Source organism: Peromyscus californicus, unplaced genomic scaffold (genome assembly GCF_007827085.1).
Source record: "Peromyscus californicus insignis strain IS unplaced genomic scaffold, ASM782708v3 Scaffold_7__1_contigs__length_154581171, whole genome shotgun sequence".
NCBI lineage: Eukaryota > Metazoa > Chordata > Mammalia > Rodentia > Cricetidae > Peromyscus > Peromyscus californicus.
Genome location: NW_026294595.1, coordinates 53,036,626 through 53,052,699, shown reverse-complemented (window position 1 = coordinate 53,052,699; position 16,074 = coordinate 53,036,626). Strand labels below are relative to the sequence as shown.

The following is a 16,074-nucleotide window of genomic DNA, read 5'->3' as shown; positions in this document are numbered from 1 at the left end:
CTGTCCAGGAACTCTGTAGACCAGGCTGGCTGTGAACTCAAGAGATCTGCCTGCCCTTGTCTCCTCATATCTGGGATTAAAGGTATACACCATCATTTTCTAATAAAATCAAGGAATTGAGTTACCCAAGAATGAAGAAACTCTAACGGTGGGAAAACTGGCTCACATGTGTAGATAAGTTGAGACCTACTAGACATCTGAAGGGTATAAAAACAAAGCTCCTAAAATTTGAAAATGTGCATTCCTTTACAACAAAAACACTTCTAACACCAGTTCAATTTCATCTAATCACTGTAGTTCATGCTTATTTATTCCTTTATAAAAGTTGGAGCAAGGTATGGCTGTGCACCCAAGAGACAGAATTATCCCAAGTTCAAACCCAGCCTGAGCAGTTCCAGGGCTACATAAGGAATTTGAGGAAGGGGTTCCTGGAGATGCACTTGGGAGCTGTGTATGTTCATAAGCATGACTCCTCCAAGAGCAAGAGTCCTACCAGTACACTAGACCAGTCATGTACTTATCAGCCCTGGCACCAGACTCACCCTATTCTGGTCATTTCCAAGAGAAAGGCCTCCATCCACTCACTTTAGCACTCAGCCTTGTCCCATCTGTGATGGAAACATCTGTAAATGGATGGTTTGTTCATCCTCAGACCTTACTGGGGGGGGGGGGGACTGGAGAGATGGCTCAGTGGTTAAGAGCATTGGCTGCTCTTCCTGAGGTCCTGAGTTCAATTCCCAGCAACCACATGGTGGCTCACAACCATCTGTAATGAGATCTGGTGCCCTCTTCTTGCCTGCAGACAGAACATTGTATACATAATAAATAAATCTACAAAAACCAAACAAAATAAAAACCTTGTTTTTGATTGAAAGTGGATCTATGATTCTTAAGATACTTGGTCTTGAGTTCTCTCTTTCATGCTGTCCATCTCCTCTGGAGGACATAGGATTTTACTGTACTTAAATTTACATTGAGTAATTGTGTAATTGTTTAAAATTTCAGATAGAGGGGTTGGAAAGGTGGTTCATTGGTTAAGAGCTCTGACCGCTCTTCTAGAGGAGCTGGATTCAAATTCCAGCACCTGCATGGCAGCTCACAACCATCTGTAACTGCAGTTCCAGGGGACCCAACCCCCTCTTCGGGCCTCTGTGGGCACCAGTTACACAGACAGGCATGCAAATAACCCATACACACAAAGGGTTTTTTTGTGTTTGTTTGGTTTTGTTTTGTTGTTGTTGTTGTTTTTTGAGACAGGGTTTCTCTGTGGAGTTTTGCGCCTTTCCTGGAACTCACTTTGTAGACCAGGCTGGCCTCGAACTCAGAGATCTGCCTGCCTCTGCCTCCCGAGTGCTGGGATTAAAGCCATGCGCTACCACCGGCCTCAAATTTTATTACTTTTTTTTTTTTATAGAACATATTCTTCCCACTTTAAAAGACAGCAGTTTAGGGCATGGTAGCGCATGCCTTTAATCCTGGCACTTGGGAGGCAGAGGCAGGCTGATCTCTGAGTTTGAGGCCAGCCTGGTCCCCTGGACAGCCAGGGCTCTGTCTTGAAAAACAAAAAAGTAAATAAAGACCAGCAGTTTCAGTTGATAGATTTAAAGAAAACTAATGACGCCGGGCGGTGGTGGAACACGCCTTTAATCCCAGCACTGGGAGGCAGAGACAGGATCTCTGTGAGTTCAAGGCCAGCCTGGGCTACAGAGTGAGATCCAGGAAAGGTGCACAGCTACACAGAGAAACCCTGTCTCAAAAAAACAAAAGAAAAAAAAGAAAAAAGAAAACTAATGACTTCAGTTCTTGGCAGAAAAAGAAAAAAGAAAACCAAGATCCTAACTTAACTAGTCTCCATTAGACTTTAGGTATGCTTCCAGATATGTTACAATGATCACCAAAATTACTCTAGATAGGTACCCTTTCAGCCAATTCTCACACTTAACCTCAGGCAGCACGCATAGTTCTTAACATAAATTTGGGTTTTGGAATCTCCTTGTGGTGTATATGCACGTGACCCGAAGACATTGCGTGTACTGCCTTCATCGTTCCATCCCTTGAAACATGGTCTCCTGACTGAACCTGGAGCCAGGCTAGCAGCTAGCAAGCCTCAGTGGGCATTTTGTGACCACACCTGCATTTGACATTGTGCTCGAGATTCAAAGCAAGGTCCTCATGCTTGCACAGCAAGAGCTCTTATGCACTGGACCATCTTCTCAACAGGTCTCAATATTTTAATCAGTCAATTTTGGTAACAATGAAAAGTAACGTTTCCTTTAATATTCTTTTTTTTTTTTTTTTTTTTTTTCCGAGACAGGGTTTCTCTGTGTAGCTTTGCGCCTTTCCTGGAACTCACTCTGTAGACCAGGCTGGCCTTGAACTCACAAAGATCCGCCTGCCTCTGCCTCCCGAGTGCTGGGATTAAAGGCGTGTGCCACCACCGCCCGGCCTCCTTTAATATTCTTGACAACAGCATTGACAATGCTTTTGACTTCAGTTTAGATCACTGGATTATTGGAAACTCAAAAGATCCTCAGGCAACACTCTCAAAGATCTAAGACCTACCAAATGAAATAAAGATATAATATAAAGCACCTAACTATTGTTGAGCCAGAAGATAGTATCAGATCCCATTATAGATCAAACAGTTAGTTGTCCGCCACACTGTGAGTACTGGGAATTGAACTCAGGACCTCTTGAAGAGCAGCCAGGGTTCTTAAACTCTAAGCCATCGCTCCAGCCCGATTAATACTTTATATATTTAAACTGCCCAAGTTTAAGCAGTTTAACGTTGAGTCAAAATTAGATGTTCAAGGCTTTAACTCCAGTTTGGGAATGCTTTGGCCAGAAGATGGAGGCAGACTGAGCTGTCTCTGAACAAACCAAGCCCAATTAAAAAAAAAAAAAAAAAAAAAAATTCTCCCCAAAATGTCATTGTATAATCCTGGCTCTCCTGGAAGTGAGAACTTGTGCGCCCGTCTCCCAACTGTTAGAATTAAAAGGCATGCACCACAACTCCCAAAGCCAACATTCAAAAAAGTCATGTCTATGGGTGTTTCATCTGCCTACCACTCATGTGCCCGATACCAGAAAAGGCACTGGGTCCTCTGGGACTAGAAGTACAGATGGTTGAGATGTGTCCCATGTAGGTGCCGAGAAACAAACCTAAGTCCTCTGGAAAAGCAACAAATACTCTCAGCCACCAAGCCACCTCAATCCCCAAACCCAATTATTTTAAGCTTTTTTTGTTGGCAATATCAAACAGGTAAGGAAAAGCAGAAAACCCAAATAAATTGTCCAAGCCCACATAACTAAGTTCACAATCTAAACTTGATAAGCAAGGCTTAAAGACTAAACAGAACCTAATTGCATCCTAGTAGTTATTAAATGAGGACATAAGACAGCTAAAATTAATTCATAGCAGGTAACCTGATGCTTGAAGGATGTCTCCATTAACCACACAGGGAAACACAGTATCTGTAAGGCTACCCATTATAACTTCCATATAAAGCCAACTATTTTAAGCTATTAAAAATTGCGACGTGCCGGGCGGTGGTGGCGCACACCTTTAATCCCAGCACTTGGGAGGCAGAGCCAGGCGGATCTCTGTGAGTTCAAGGCCAGCCTGGGCTACCAAGTGAGTTCCAGGAGAGGCACAAAACTACACAGAGAAACCGTCTCGAAACTCCCCCCCCCCAAAAAAAAATTGTGATGTAAAGGGGCTAGAGATGGTTCAGTTATTAAAGGCACCTGCTGCTCTTGCAGAGGACAAAGGTTTGGTTCTGCAATGGTTACACAAAAAAAGGAATGTATCGTAAAAATTATCCAATGTATTTGGCATTTCAAGATCCACCTGCCTCTGCCTCCTGCTGATTACAGGTGTGGGCCACCACTGTCCGGCTCTATCCTAAGATTTTAAAGCTCAAAATTCCAGACTTGAACTGTTCACTGGTAGTCTCTAAAGTCTACATAGGATTGACATATGCTCACCTTCTAGTTCCTGGAACTGAGGCTCCAAACAAGCAGTTAACACATCCCTACCACTGCCTGTTTTAATGTGACAGCCAAAATTGGCACTTCCTCCGATATTTAGTAACCTAAAGTTATGCCAACTTACTGCTTAACAGGATCCTGATCTTACTAAAGTGTAATAGGCTTAAGCACACTACGAGTTTCCTGTTTGGCAGGTTTGTGAACAGGGGAAGAGGTTGAACCCAGGACCTTAGGCATGCTAGGCAAGTATCAGAGGTTAACACTCAGTAGTTTGTATCTGGCACTACATAGCTATTTCCATCCCGATTAGTATATATTTTTGGTGAAAATCCAGGCAAGGACTTACTAAGGTAATGTGTGGTTGCTACTTACACAAAATCAGTATGTGAAGCAAGTTTAAAAATAAGAACCCTTACCTGGAATCTATTTACAAAGTAACTCACTTTGGAGCATGTGTGGCTAGGCCTCTTCACAGACCCAGGACTCAGGAAGCTGCAGCAGTGGAATCGGAACCATCAGTGGGCCTGGGTTTAGAACTCAGAACCCAATGTTACCAAATGACTACCCACCTGTCTTGGGGGAATCTGCAGTATAAATGAAGACTACCCTCAGACACTTCTTTACCCTATTTACCTTCAAAGTTGTCACACATGGACACTCACTTTCACCCAGCCTTTGATTTCACTTGCCTAATTATCTCACCCACCATCCAAAATGACCATAAATTCCACATACACCAATTATCCCATGTTGCCCTTGTAGTGTGGCAGTGTATTTGTTTCTATCCCATCTTTCAAAACAAGCTTAAGTGTATCAAGGTTTACCCCAAACCTCATTTTGTTACTGTCCATATTTATATAGGACAAAGGAATATTGCAAGGTGATAAAAACCACACACACGTTTCTAAAAATATTTTAATGAAAAAGTCATTTCTGTAACATTTCATTATACTACAAATGAAACAATTGAATCCAGTACAGACCACCTCTGCTGTCATAAAACACACTTAAAACTGAGTACTTGGATAGACTACCAGTCCTCACATTACCCCATATCCCCATGCTTACCATCTTGCCATGCTAATCACTGATACCTTTTAAGTGTTTTGAATTGTAACAGAATAGAATCCTCAAAAACCAAGCCCATGTCTCTGTAGCCCCACCAGATGACTTTCTTAAACATGTTCTCTTTACACACAAGTGCAAATGCAGCTTTTAGACATGTAAACTGGGAGCAGTAACCTACAGGTCAAACAAAATCAGTCACCCTCAACTGTTTCCTGTTTTGTATGGCCACCTTTTGTATGTAAAATGTTTTTGCAGAAACGACAGTGGAACCACATTAAGTAAAATCATTTTATTTCAGAAAGGAAATGAAATGTAAATGCCTGTTAAAAAATGCATTTCTCCAAATCTGTATGAAGGAATCACCATTGAAAGACTGCTACCTTACTTATTAGTAACTATAGTTTGTGTAAATTCAGTCCTGACTGAAATGCCAAGCAAATGATGTAGGGCATCCCTGTATGGAAAACAAGATCTCTAACTTACTAACCAGTATTTTGCAAACTTGTCCTCTGAGGATATATTAAAAAGTAACCTGAATTAAGCAATTTTCAAAGCCCTTTCAAGGCAGCAAAAATTAGCCCTTATGAACAATCAGCAACCTATTTGAATAGTAACTCAACTGTTCTTTGGATTTTTTTTTTTTTAAGGAGCATGAGTGACAATTAGGCACCACCCTTTAATCATCCCAGCATTTGGGAGACAGGCAGGTGGACTGAGTTCCAGGTCAGGACAATAGTGAGACCTTGTGTGTATTTAGGGGATGGAAGAAATGGACAGACAACTAAAAACTGACTGTTCCTACTGATTCATAGTCATGAACTGATATGCAAGATAACTTTGAGGAAGACTATTATGCTGGTAATTGTAAAAGATCCCCATTTTCCCAAGGGTGGGAACTAGCAGCTTACCGGAAGTCAATACTTCAAAACTGTTCTGAAAAGCCAATGACTTTCTTTCCCTTACAGAAAGCGGATTTTACCACAGATGCTAACAGTGAGTGAGTTTGTACACACATGAAAAGGCTACATCTGGCTCATGATAAATATCCATGGCTACTGCAGAATGTGACCACCTGAAGTCTTAGAACTTGTTCAACAGGGTACCCAAAATAAAACTGAGCTTGACAATTCTGCCAGTGTACCTACTAATGGGGGTAATGTTTCAAACTGTGGCATCGATTTGTAGGGAAACCAATGATGTCATCACGCTTTACTGTGAGCTACAAACCTTACCCAGCCAGAAACCTTCGTATTTAAGATGGTAGGAAAGACATTCCTCATTTAGGCAAGTAGGGTTTTCTCATTCACCTGCAAATCAAAAAGATTACTCTTACCTTGCTTTACAAAAAAGCACTCTTTAATTAGTGAAAAAATTCAAATTCAAGCCTTACCTAATGCTTATTGCCCTTCCTTGCAGGTCTAAATGCTAGACCTAGTGACTGTGGCAACTATCTCATTGATGTTCCAAAAGGCGGAGCTCCTTCCTGCTACTTTCTTCGACATTTCAGTTGCAATAAGCAGATTTAACTAGCTTTTGGAACGCTGCTCACTATCATCACCACAGAATCTTATGCCTCCACTTGTCTGTAGTTGAAGCTCTTGCTGGGGCTGCCTTCTCATTCTTTATTTATGCTGACTTGTCCATACACAAAGGCTGCTGAAGTCCTGTCTTAGTGGGTTTCCTTTGATCCAGTAGTGCTTAAACAGCACAACTTAGGTCCTTTTAAAGCTGGTTAAATCGCTCATGGCTTACTTTTCCACACTGTTCACAAAAGCTAACCCAGTACAACTTATAAACAGGTCACATACAGATTTCACCTGATTATAGGTTGTAAACATCAACTTACTGAAAAATGTTTTGCTATTATACTATTCCAGAACATAAAAAGTTGGTTAACAATACAATTGACCTCATGACATTAAAGGATACTGTCAAGGTTGTGTCCAACAATTTTACAAACAAAACCAGAAATGTTACCTCCCCAATTCTTTCAATCTTTATTATATGAATAAAAGGACTTGAGACAATTTAGCTCAGTTTTAATATTTCCTAAGCATTTTGACCAGGTACCCAGGTTTAAATTATGAACATTGACAGTGTCCATTTATATAACCACACTTTAGTTATGAAAGATGTAACCATTTTCTAACATGAGCCTATTTTCTACACTGCTTATTCACATATGCCCATTAACAAATGGAATGTTGTCTGTTACATTTATTGGTTTGTGAGTGTTTTCTGGAAAAACTGCAGTATTTGTGAAGACCAAAGTTCCATGCTAGCATTGCATGCATCCAAATATTAATAATGCACAGAGGCACAGAATTAGAGCAACAAGAGAGCATATTCAAACACTAGCACGTCCCATTCCCCTTTTTATTGCTTGTTTTGCTTGTACTTCAAAAACCAAATAAAAATTTGAATTCAATGTTCAATTGCCAAAGAAAGCAACAGCAGAGCACACACTTAGGGCTTGAATGAAGTTGTTAAGCACTAGCTGGCGGGCGCAACAGTACATTTTTCATATATATGACCTTAGTATCTAGAACTCTCCTCAACCAAGGTCTCTGAACAAACACCAACATGTTTTAGGATGAAATATATACAAAGAATAACCGTGTGTTCTTTGGGGATTTAAGCATTCAGGGCTATCCAAATTCGAATTCAGACCTTTGGGAAGTGAGGTGCTTATCTAAGCAATTGTGCTACATTTTCCGCTCCTTTGTTTTGGACAGTGACACCGTAACTATCCTTGGCTTCATCATCCAGCAAAATGTACAGGGTATAAACAGAAAAGCATGCCAGCCAGTGAGGGGTTCAAATGAGTGACTTTTATTCCTGTGCCCTGAAAAGCTGTGTGTAGGGGGAGACTAAACCAAGGAAGTGACTAGGTCAATGTGCTTGGGACTTGGAATTTTAAAAGCAGAACAGACCAGGTATCCACCAGTTTGCTCAGACACAGCAGACTTAGTGGTCCTGTATTAAAAAGACTGTTAAACTGGGAGATGAAATATATCCACCACCCTTTAGTAGAGAGCAGTATAAACACTTTATACCCCAAACTATTGGCAGCAGTTTCAATGTGATCAAGGTAAATGTGGAATGGAGATGTTCTTAACACGGCTAGGACTCAATAAGTCTAACATACTAAAATCATGATTACATTTCGAAAGAAAATGCACAAAAACCAAATAGGAACTTTTGAGATCTTTTTCATTGGAAAGTAATCTTAATGCTATTGAATTCACAAATATGCTAATTTTTATTACCCAATCCTAATTATCTAAAACACACATTGCAAACATACAGATATCTATTCTCTCCACATATCAGTGCCCATTCATCATGGTTTTGGAAATGGGGAGAATAGATTCCCCTTAAATTGCAAGTCAGTAGGTGTTTCTTTACAGTTAACTTTAGCAAAATTCATACAAAATAGTAATTAACAATGATCTTCTTTACTTGTTAACTCACAAGGAAACACCTTCAAAACTGCATTTTTGTTAAAGTTTCTGTACTAAAATGTAGAAAAACTGAACTACACAAATATTGAAAAGTTAAAAATTCCTTAATTTTTTATTCCTGGTACCACTACCACAATTTACAGGGCAATATACCTGATGTAATGAAAAGAAAAAGAAAAAGACAAAGCTACAACAGATAAAAGACCTCAGGAATGTACATCTAATTGACACTACATTGCATGAATCAATAGCTGCACTTTTTGCAAACTGTGGCTATGACAGTCCTGAACAAGAAGGGTTTCCTGTTTAAGCTGCAGTAACTTTTCTGACTATGGATCATCGCTCCTTCTGTGGCAGATTTTTACAGTTCCTCTAATGCATTTAGGACGACTGTCTCAAAGTAACCTGCAGCTTTCCTGACAACTCCTCGCTCTCTCTCCTGCTAAGAACTGTAGCCTGTTGAATAATACAGGATAAAAAAATTATTACACTCAGTGAACAGTTCCATATATTCTTTTATCATCATTTAAAAAAATTTAAAGATACTTACCCTTTTCTGCTTTTTTTTTTTTTAAAACCTTCTGCTACCATATCCACCACTTCCACCACCAGATCCATAGCCACCTGGAAAATAACACAGACAGTTCTAAATACATGTACCATGTTAACCAGGATGGCACTAAAGAATTCTGACTAAAAAGGACTTACCACCATAGGGACTGCCTGAGCTTCTTCCACCAAAACTGCCCCCTTTCATGGGCCCATAATTTGATTGCTGTTGTCCACTATAATTTCCAAAGTCATTATAGTTCCCACCACCACCATAGTTACCTGAAATCACAAAGATTTTATTTGTAGTTTACCAGAACAATTATTTACTCCTTTAATTGGACAACCACAGAAGCATAATTATTTTTATTCAAGCATTAACTGCAACCTTGGGCACTAACTCCATTTACCAGAAGCCTAAGTAATCTAATAAACAGATTTAAAAAAGGGCACAGTAAGTGGATCATGTCCAGAAGAATACATTTCTAAGAAGCTTATCAATTTCAGCATGAGGAATTCTCATTTTTTTCTTTGATATTGTATCATAGCTACACATTGCTACCATATCATCATTTAGAGCACCAAAATTGTTGGTATTCAATGTGATTCTGATGCAATGCAGTTTTTAAAGCAGCAACAGAAGGTATTCTAAAAAGTTAATTATCAGCCACTCACATTTATGAGTAAGGTTCAACAGTTTCCTAACAAAGCTCTACATTACCTGTAATAATTGTGCATGTTACAGTATGTAGTGTGTTAGTACATAACAAACACATTATTAATATATAATATAGTACCACCCAAATTATTCCAAGAGCTGATATGGCACCCTATTTGCTTAAAAGTATTCAAACAATTTGCATATCCCATTTACCTAGTTTAAAAGTACCCCAAGAAAACTCAGCAATAAGCCACATTTTAAAACTTCCCTACCATTTGGGATTGGGGATTTAGCTCAGCGGTAGAGCGCTTGCCTAGCAAGTGCAAGGCCCTGGGTTCGGTCCTCAACTCCAGGAAAAAAAAATTCCCTTGTAATTTACTAATTACTAGTTGTCTGTTTTACTACTAAAGTTCCTTTTACCAATTTAGACTATCCACTAACACTGTAAAAAAATTTTAAAGAATCAAACTGCCTGGTGTGGTTGGGAGGTGGATGCAAGAAGGTTCAAAGCCAGAGTCCAATACATATTTGAGGGTAGCTGGGTCCTACTTGGAACGATGAAAATGTTTTGGGAACAGTGATGAAGATTGTAAAATACTGTAAATATGCATTAAATTGTACACTAGAAACCTTTATTTTCTGTATTATTCACACTGATCTGGAACTCAACATCCCCCTGAATACATTTAAAAATTGTATTTTAATAGTGAAATGTATGCAGTGCTCATTTTTTCCACAACTTAGAAATAATGGACATGGCCAGTAAGTTTACATGGATGAGCTGCGTTTTAATATAGCTATTCACTTAAAGCTTCTTTTCCAGTCTATCTTTTTAAGCATTTCTGGGTATTGCTGAGAATTAATTTAAATGCTAGTTTGCATAAATCTGAACATCTGTAACTTACCTCCACCAAAATTGCCTCCTTCATTGTAACCATCGTATCCTCCTCCACCACCACCATATCCACCACCTTGGTTTCCATATCCTGGTCCACCACCACCATAGCCTCCTCTACTACTGTAACCAGGACCACCACCATAGTTGCCGCCTGAAAAGAAAGCCACACAGAAACAAAAGTACAGGGCAGGCCCAAATACTTCTGGTTTATACTGCACTGTCACTGGCAATGAACCAGTGAACTGATTTAACACTCTCAAATCTAATCAGAGCCAAGCAATCTTGGTATCTAAAATCCCCCCGCCCCCAGAGCTGAGGAACGAACCCAGAGCAAGCGCTCTACCACTGAGCTAAATCCCCAGCCCCGATAACTAAAATCTTAAGATGAATATTTTTTATTCAAACAAGTCAGTTTTCATTTAAAAAAAAAATTCAGCCAGGTGGTGGCAGCGCATGCCTTTAATCCCAGCACTAGGGAGGCAGAGGCAAACAGATCTCTGTGAGTTCAAGGCCACCCTGGGCTACAGAGTGAGTTCCAGGAAAGGAACTAAGTTACACAGAGAAACCCTGTCCCAACCACCGCAAAAAAAAAAAAAAAAAAAAAAAAAATCCCACCCCCACCCCATTTTTCACCAAGGACAATATAGCCTTACACAAAGCAATTTTTTTCTTTTTCTTTTTGGCTTCTTCTGAGACAGGGTTTCTCTGTGTAGCATTGGAGCCTGTCCTGGAACCCACTCTGTAGATTAGGCTGGCCTCACACAAGAAATCTGCCTGTCTCTGCCTTGAAAGTGCTGGGATTAAAGGCATGCGCCACTACCTGCCCAACTACACAAAGCAATTTTAGCTCAGCTGCTGGTACAAATAAATCCTACTGACTGAAGAGGTCTAGTTAATATTTTACTTCCATCCTTGGGAAGAGGATTTGTATTATGTAGCACTAGTTAGGAACTATTATTTCATCAATCCATTCAAAGTTTTAGGATTGGAAGATTTGACACTTTTAATATGGTTGTTTAAACAATCAAATGTCACCTACCATATCTGTATTTAAGTTTTACTGCCTAGTATGAGGTCATGTGTCTGATTTCTAGCAATGCAGAAAGAAATTAAAAACCAAAATTCGGTATTTAAATACTTACCATCACCTCCAAATCCATTATATCCACCATCACCACCTCCATAACTACCTCTGCTGCCACCACCTCCACCACCATAGCCTCCTGAGGAAAACCAAAGTTTGAATTAAAACTTACTAGTACTTCAACTTGCTAGTAAATTTATGAATTAATACTTAAAATGAGCACCTTACCTCTTCCACCAAAGTTTCCACCACGACCAAAATTACCTCCACCACCTCCAAAGTTTCCTCCACGACCCATAAAGTTTCCAGATCCACCTCCACGACCTGTAACACAGGTTGAAGTGAAAGTTTCCTTATCTTTCAACTACTGTTCATGCCTATTATTTATGTCTATCTGCTCCTACTTACCTCTCTGTGATCCAGCAGACTGCATCTCTTGTTTAGAAAGGGCCTTTTTCACTTCACAATTATGCCCATTAATAGTGTGGTATTTCTGAACTATAAAATTTTAAGTAAAAAACTGAAGTTATTTTTTGTTTGGAAAACCATGTAAGTGCAACCCTTTGTTACTATGCAATTAATTAAAATACTGTTAAAATGATAGACTGAGAAGGGAAGTATACTTGGAGAAGCTAATGTTTCTTAATCTAGATGGCTTGTGACCTCCACAGGGATCACATATTAGATATTTACATTATGATTCGTAACTCACAAAATAGTTATGAAGTAGCTACAAAAATAATTTTACGTTTGGGGTCACCACAACATAAGGACATGGCAGGTATTAAAGGGTCACAGAATTAGGAAGGGTGAGAAGCACTGATCTATATTTATGAAAACACCTTTCACAAAGTATAGTTAGTGAATTCAGCTGAACACAGAAATCATGCATGTTCCAACGAACGGTTACTTACCAACAATTTTATCAACTGTGTCATGATCATCAAAAGTTACAAAAGCGAATCCTCTCTTTTTTCCACTCTGCCTGTCTTCCATAACTTCTATGGTTTCAATTTTGCCATACTTTTCAAAGTAGTCTCTCAGATTATATTCTTCTGTATCTTCTTTAATACCACCAACAAAAATTTTCTTCACGGTTAAATGGGCACCAGGCTTTACAGAATCCTGTAAATAAAATAATTTTTAAGTCAAAAAAAACAAACTCTCACAGTTCCATGCATTATACAACATGTTATTAAAATACCTCTCTAGAAACAGCTCTCTTTGGTTCTACCACACGCCCATCAACCTTGTGTGGCCGAGCACACATTGCAGCATCCACCTCTTCAACACAAGAGTAGGTCACAAAACCAAAGCCCCTGGAACGTTTTGTTTGGGGATCTCTCATTACCTACAAAATAAAGGAACAAAAGTATTTAAATAGTCCTATATAGGTCCCCATCCCTTCCTAAGACCATCCTTATCCCAAGGACTCACCACACAGTCTGTAAGTGTGCCCCATTTCTCAAAATGTTCTCTTAAGCTATCATCTGTGGTTTCAAAGCTCAGACCACCAATAAACAGCTTCCTCAACTGTTCTGGTTCCTTTGGATCATGGCCCTGAGAAAAAACATCAATATAGTTTTTTTTTTCTTGGAGAAAATGAATTAAGTCACATAAATCTCGAATTTTGTAACATGAATACTCCAATTAAAAAATCTGCTCTACGCTGGGCATGATAGTACATACCAGTTAATTTTAGCGTTTGAGGCAGAGGCTAGTCTGGACTACTTATCCAGTTCAAAGCCAATATGTACAGTATCAAGTACATAGCGGGTGAGTTGTCTTAAAAAACTCACTAAAATGGTACCCGAAGTCACTTTAAACATTATGTAACTAAACTGACCCCAAAACAATCCCAGATTTTAAAAAAAAAAACCACAACTTTTTGAAAGCTACAACTGAAAATATATTTCAGACGTTTGTAACAAGTCATTCACTAGAAAAAACCCGAAGTCAGCATCATTCATCCCATGCCATCTCCACTATCAGTCTGCAACACCAACAAACCCATAATTTTAAAACACCATCTATGAAATGCAACTTAAAAGTTTAGAGTGGCAAATTGAGAGAAATTCAGATTTCCTGCAAATCAGTTATTTAAAACATTCCTAGGCAAAAAAAAAAAAAAAAAAACCAGGCATATCCCACAAAGAATGAAACAAAATACGGCTAAGACTTAAATCCGTAGTGCTTGGGGGTTGGGGTGGGGGTGGTCCTGTTGAGGCAGGGTCTCAAGGACAGGCTAGGCTAGACTGGAACTTGAGGCAGTACTACCTCAGCTTTTCATGTGTTAGGATCACAGGTGTGCATCATCACACCTGGATGCACCACTTAGCTTTCTGTAGTCAATTTAACTTGGTGTATGCCCATTTACATCATATAGTTAAATGACTGCGAACACTACTCCTACATTCACAAGTATATAATTTGAATTTATGACACGTATAGCATATACTGTCTGCCAGAGGAATTACAACACAAAACCGCAATTGACTTAGAAAATAAATATCTAGTATGAATTTTTCATTTAAGGTTTAACATTCAAGTGAACCGCTTTTAATGAACGCATTAATACAATTCAACACAAATGGTTAAAGGAGACTCATTCACATTTAAAAACGTCTTCAATCTTCTAGAAGTAGAGGTGTTAAAGCATTCAATATGAAGACTGTCACATACTAAAAACACGTTAAATGATCAACTGCCCAAAGCATTAATTCACTTAGTCCCATGTATTCAAGCCTCGGATAAATGCATGACAATACACAAAAACAACATCCCTGTACACACAAAATTCTCGTAGTCGTGAAATTTTCAACTGTGGTCGCAGTTCTCTAAAACCAAAATCCAGAAAACCACAACCCGTACCAATCCAAAGAATGAGAAATTAGATCAGTAAAGGTATTAAGCTCCAAAAAAAAAACCACTTATCTACACGCAAACCCTGAAACTGTTAATACTTCAACCACAAGACGCTATAAGCACTTTCATTCCGAATACTTGAGCGAATGTAGCGGGTTAGGAAGCACCTTAAAGCAGCAAGCTTTTTTCAGTAATGTATCCCCAAATGAGCGCTGAGAAAATCCGGCCACAGAACTGCACGGATTGTCGTCACCGAGGAGGCCCGAAGGCCCGGATACGCGCCGGCAGCACCCCAGCGAAAAGCACCGCGCCCGAGCCTCGAGGCCATCTGCGGCATTTGCTGCCCGGCCGCCTCTCCGCCGCTCCCTCCAATCCCACGCACTCCTTGGCGGCGTAACCAGGCGGCGGCCATTGCGGGCCAATGCGCCATTTCGTAACGCGGCAGCGGATCAATGTCAATGTGGCCGCCGCCCGCCTGCTCGCTCGCCCGGATGTGCTCCTCCCCTCCCCCACCGCCTCCTCCCAACCGCTCCCGCGGAGGCCCGCCATGCCGCCCGCGGCCTCGCCAGGCAGGCCGCGCAGGCCGCGGGCTCCTCGCCCGCCCGCCGACCTCCTCCGCGGCCGCGCCGCGTCTCCGAGGGCTGCTGGTGCGGCCGACCGAGAGGGCCAGGCCGACGGAGGGCCTCGATGAGGCCGCCCGGCCCGCTCCCCTCCCCCTCCCGCCGCCCTCTCAGCGCAGAGCGCGGGACGATCGTCCCGGTTCTCCCCCCCCCCCCTCCCCGGCCTCCCCGCTCCCATCGAGCCAAAGCCCCCCCCACGCCGGCATCTACCCAGCAACCCCCCGCTCTCCCCCTAATACCTCCTCCCCCCGGCGGCGGCGGCGACGGCCGGAGTCAGGCTGGGGGCGACCGGGCGGCGGTTTTACCTCCATTTTGAGACCGGACTCGCCTCTTCCAACTCGAGTTCAATATGGGACCGAGAGGAAGAGGCGGGGCTAGTCATCACGTGACGCGCTTTCCGCGCGCCGCCCGCCCACCGGGGGCGGGGCCACGCCGAAGCAGAGCGCGATTGGACGAGCGGGTTGGCGGGCCCAGCGCGGAAGGCGGGGATTGGTCGAGCCGCGGGAGCGCGCGCGCCTCGCCAACTTCCAACGCAGCGCCGCTCTCGCCGCGGTTCGCGCCGGGCAACTGCTGCACGTCAGTGGCAGCTCGGCCAATGGCAAGCGCCCACGTCGGGAGAAAGCCGCGTGACCGCGCGTCAGCCCCGAGAAAGGCCTTTCCCTTTCTTTTGGCGCCTCTCGCCCCTCCCCCGCGCGCCTTGGGGGCTCCGTTTCCGAGTTCGCCCTACTCCTGTGCCTGAAGGAAAACCACGCTTTTCTGGCTTGCGACTTACCGCTGCGAGCAAGCCCGCTGACCCCTTGGCCTCCCTCGCGGGAGTCCAAGTGTCGCGGCCCGAGGTGCGAAAAGTGTGACTCGGCTCCTCCTAGGGAGGCCCA

The 16,074-nt window shown here is 41.8% G+C and overlaps 1 protein-coding gene across 3 annotated transcripts; it reads right to left on the bottom strand.

Annotated features, from left to right (window-relative positions):
• Positions 1–4,887: 4,887 nt before the first annotated feature.
• Positions 4,888–15,604, bottom strand: Hnrnpa3 (heterogeneous nuclear ribonucleoprotein A3). Of its 3 annotated transcripts, none has more exons than XM_052724556.1 (11): positions 15,505–15,604; positions 13,152–13,274; positions 12,919–13,065; positions 12,629–12,839; positions 12,123–12,212; positions 11,943–12,038; positions 11,773–11,853; positions 10,638–10,781; positions 9,231–9,353; positions 9,073–9,146; positions 4,888–8,978 (listed from the first exon to the last, which is right to left on the bottom strand). In XM_052724556.1, the coding sequence occupies exons 1-10, from the start codon at positions 15,508–15,510 to the stop codon at positions 9,094–9,096; spliced, it is 1,074 nt and encodes a 357-aa protein (XP_052580516.1). In that variant the 5' UTR covers positions 15,511–15,604; the 3' UTR covers positions 4,888–8,978; positions 9,073–9,093. The 3 variants fall into 3 exon arrangements, with proteins under 3 accessions (XP_052580516.1, XP_052580514.1, XP_052580515.1); XM_052724554.1 differs by having other exon boundaries at positions 15,439–15,572; XM_052724555.1 differs by having other exon boundaries at positions 4,888–6,365; positions 15,439–15,572.
• Positions 15,605–16,074: the final 470 nt, after the last annotated feature.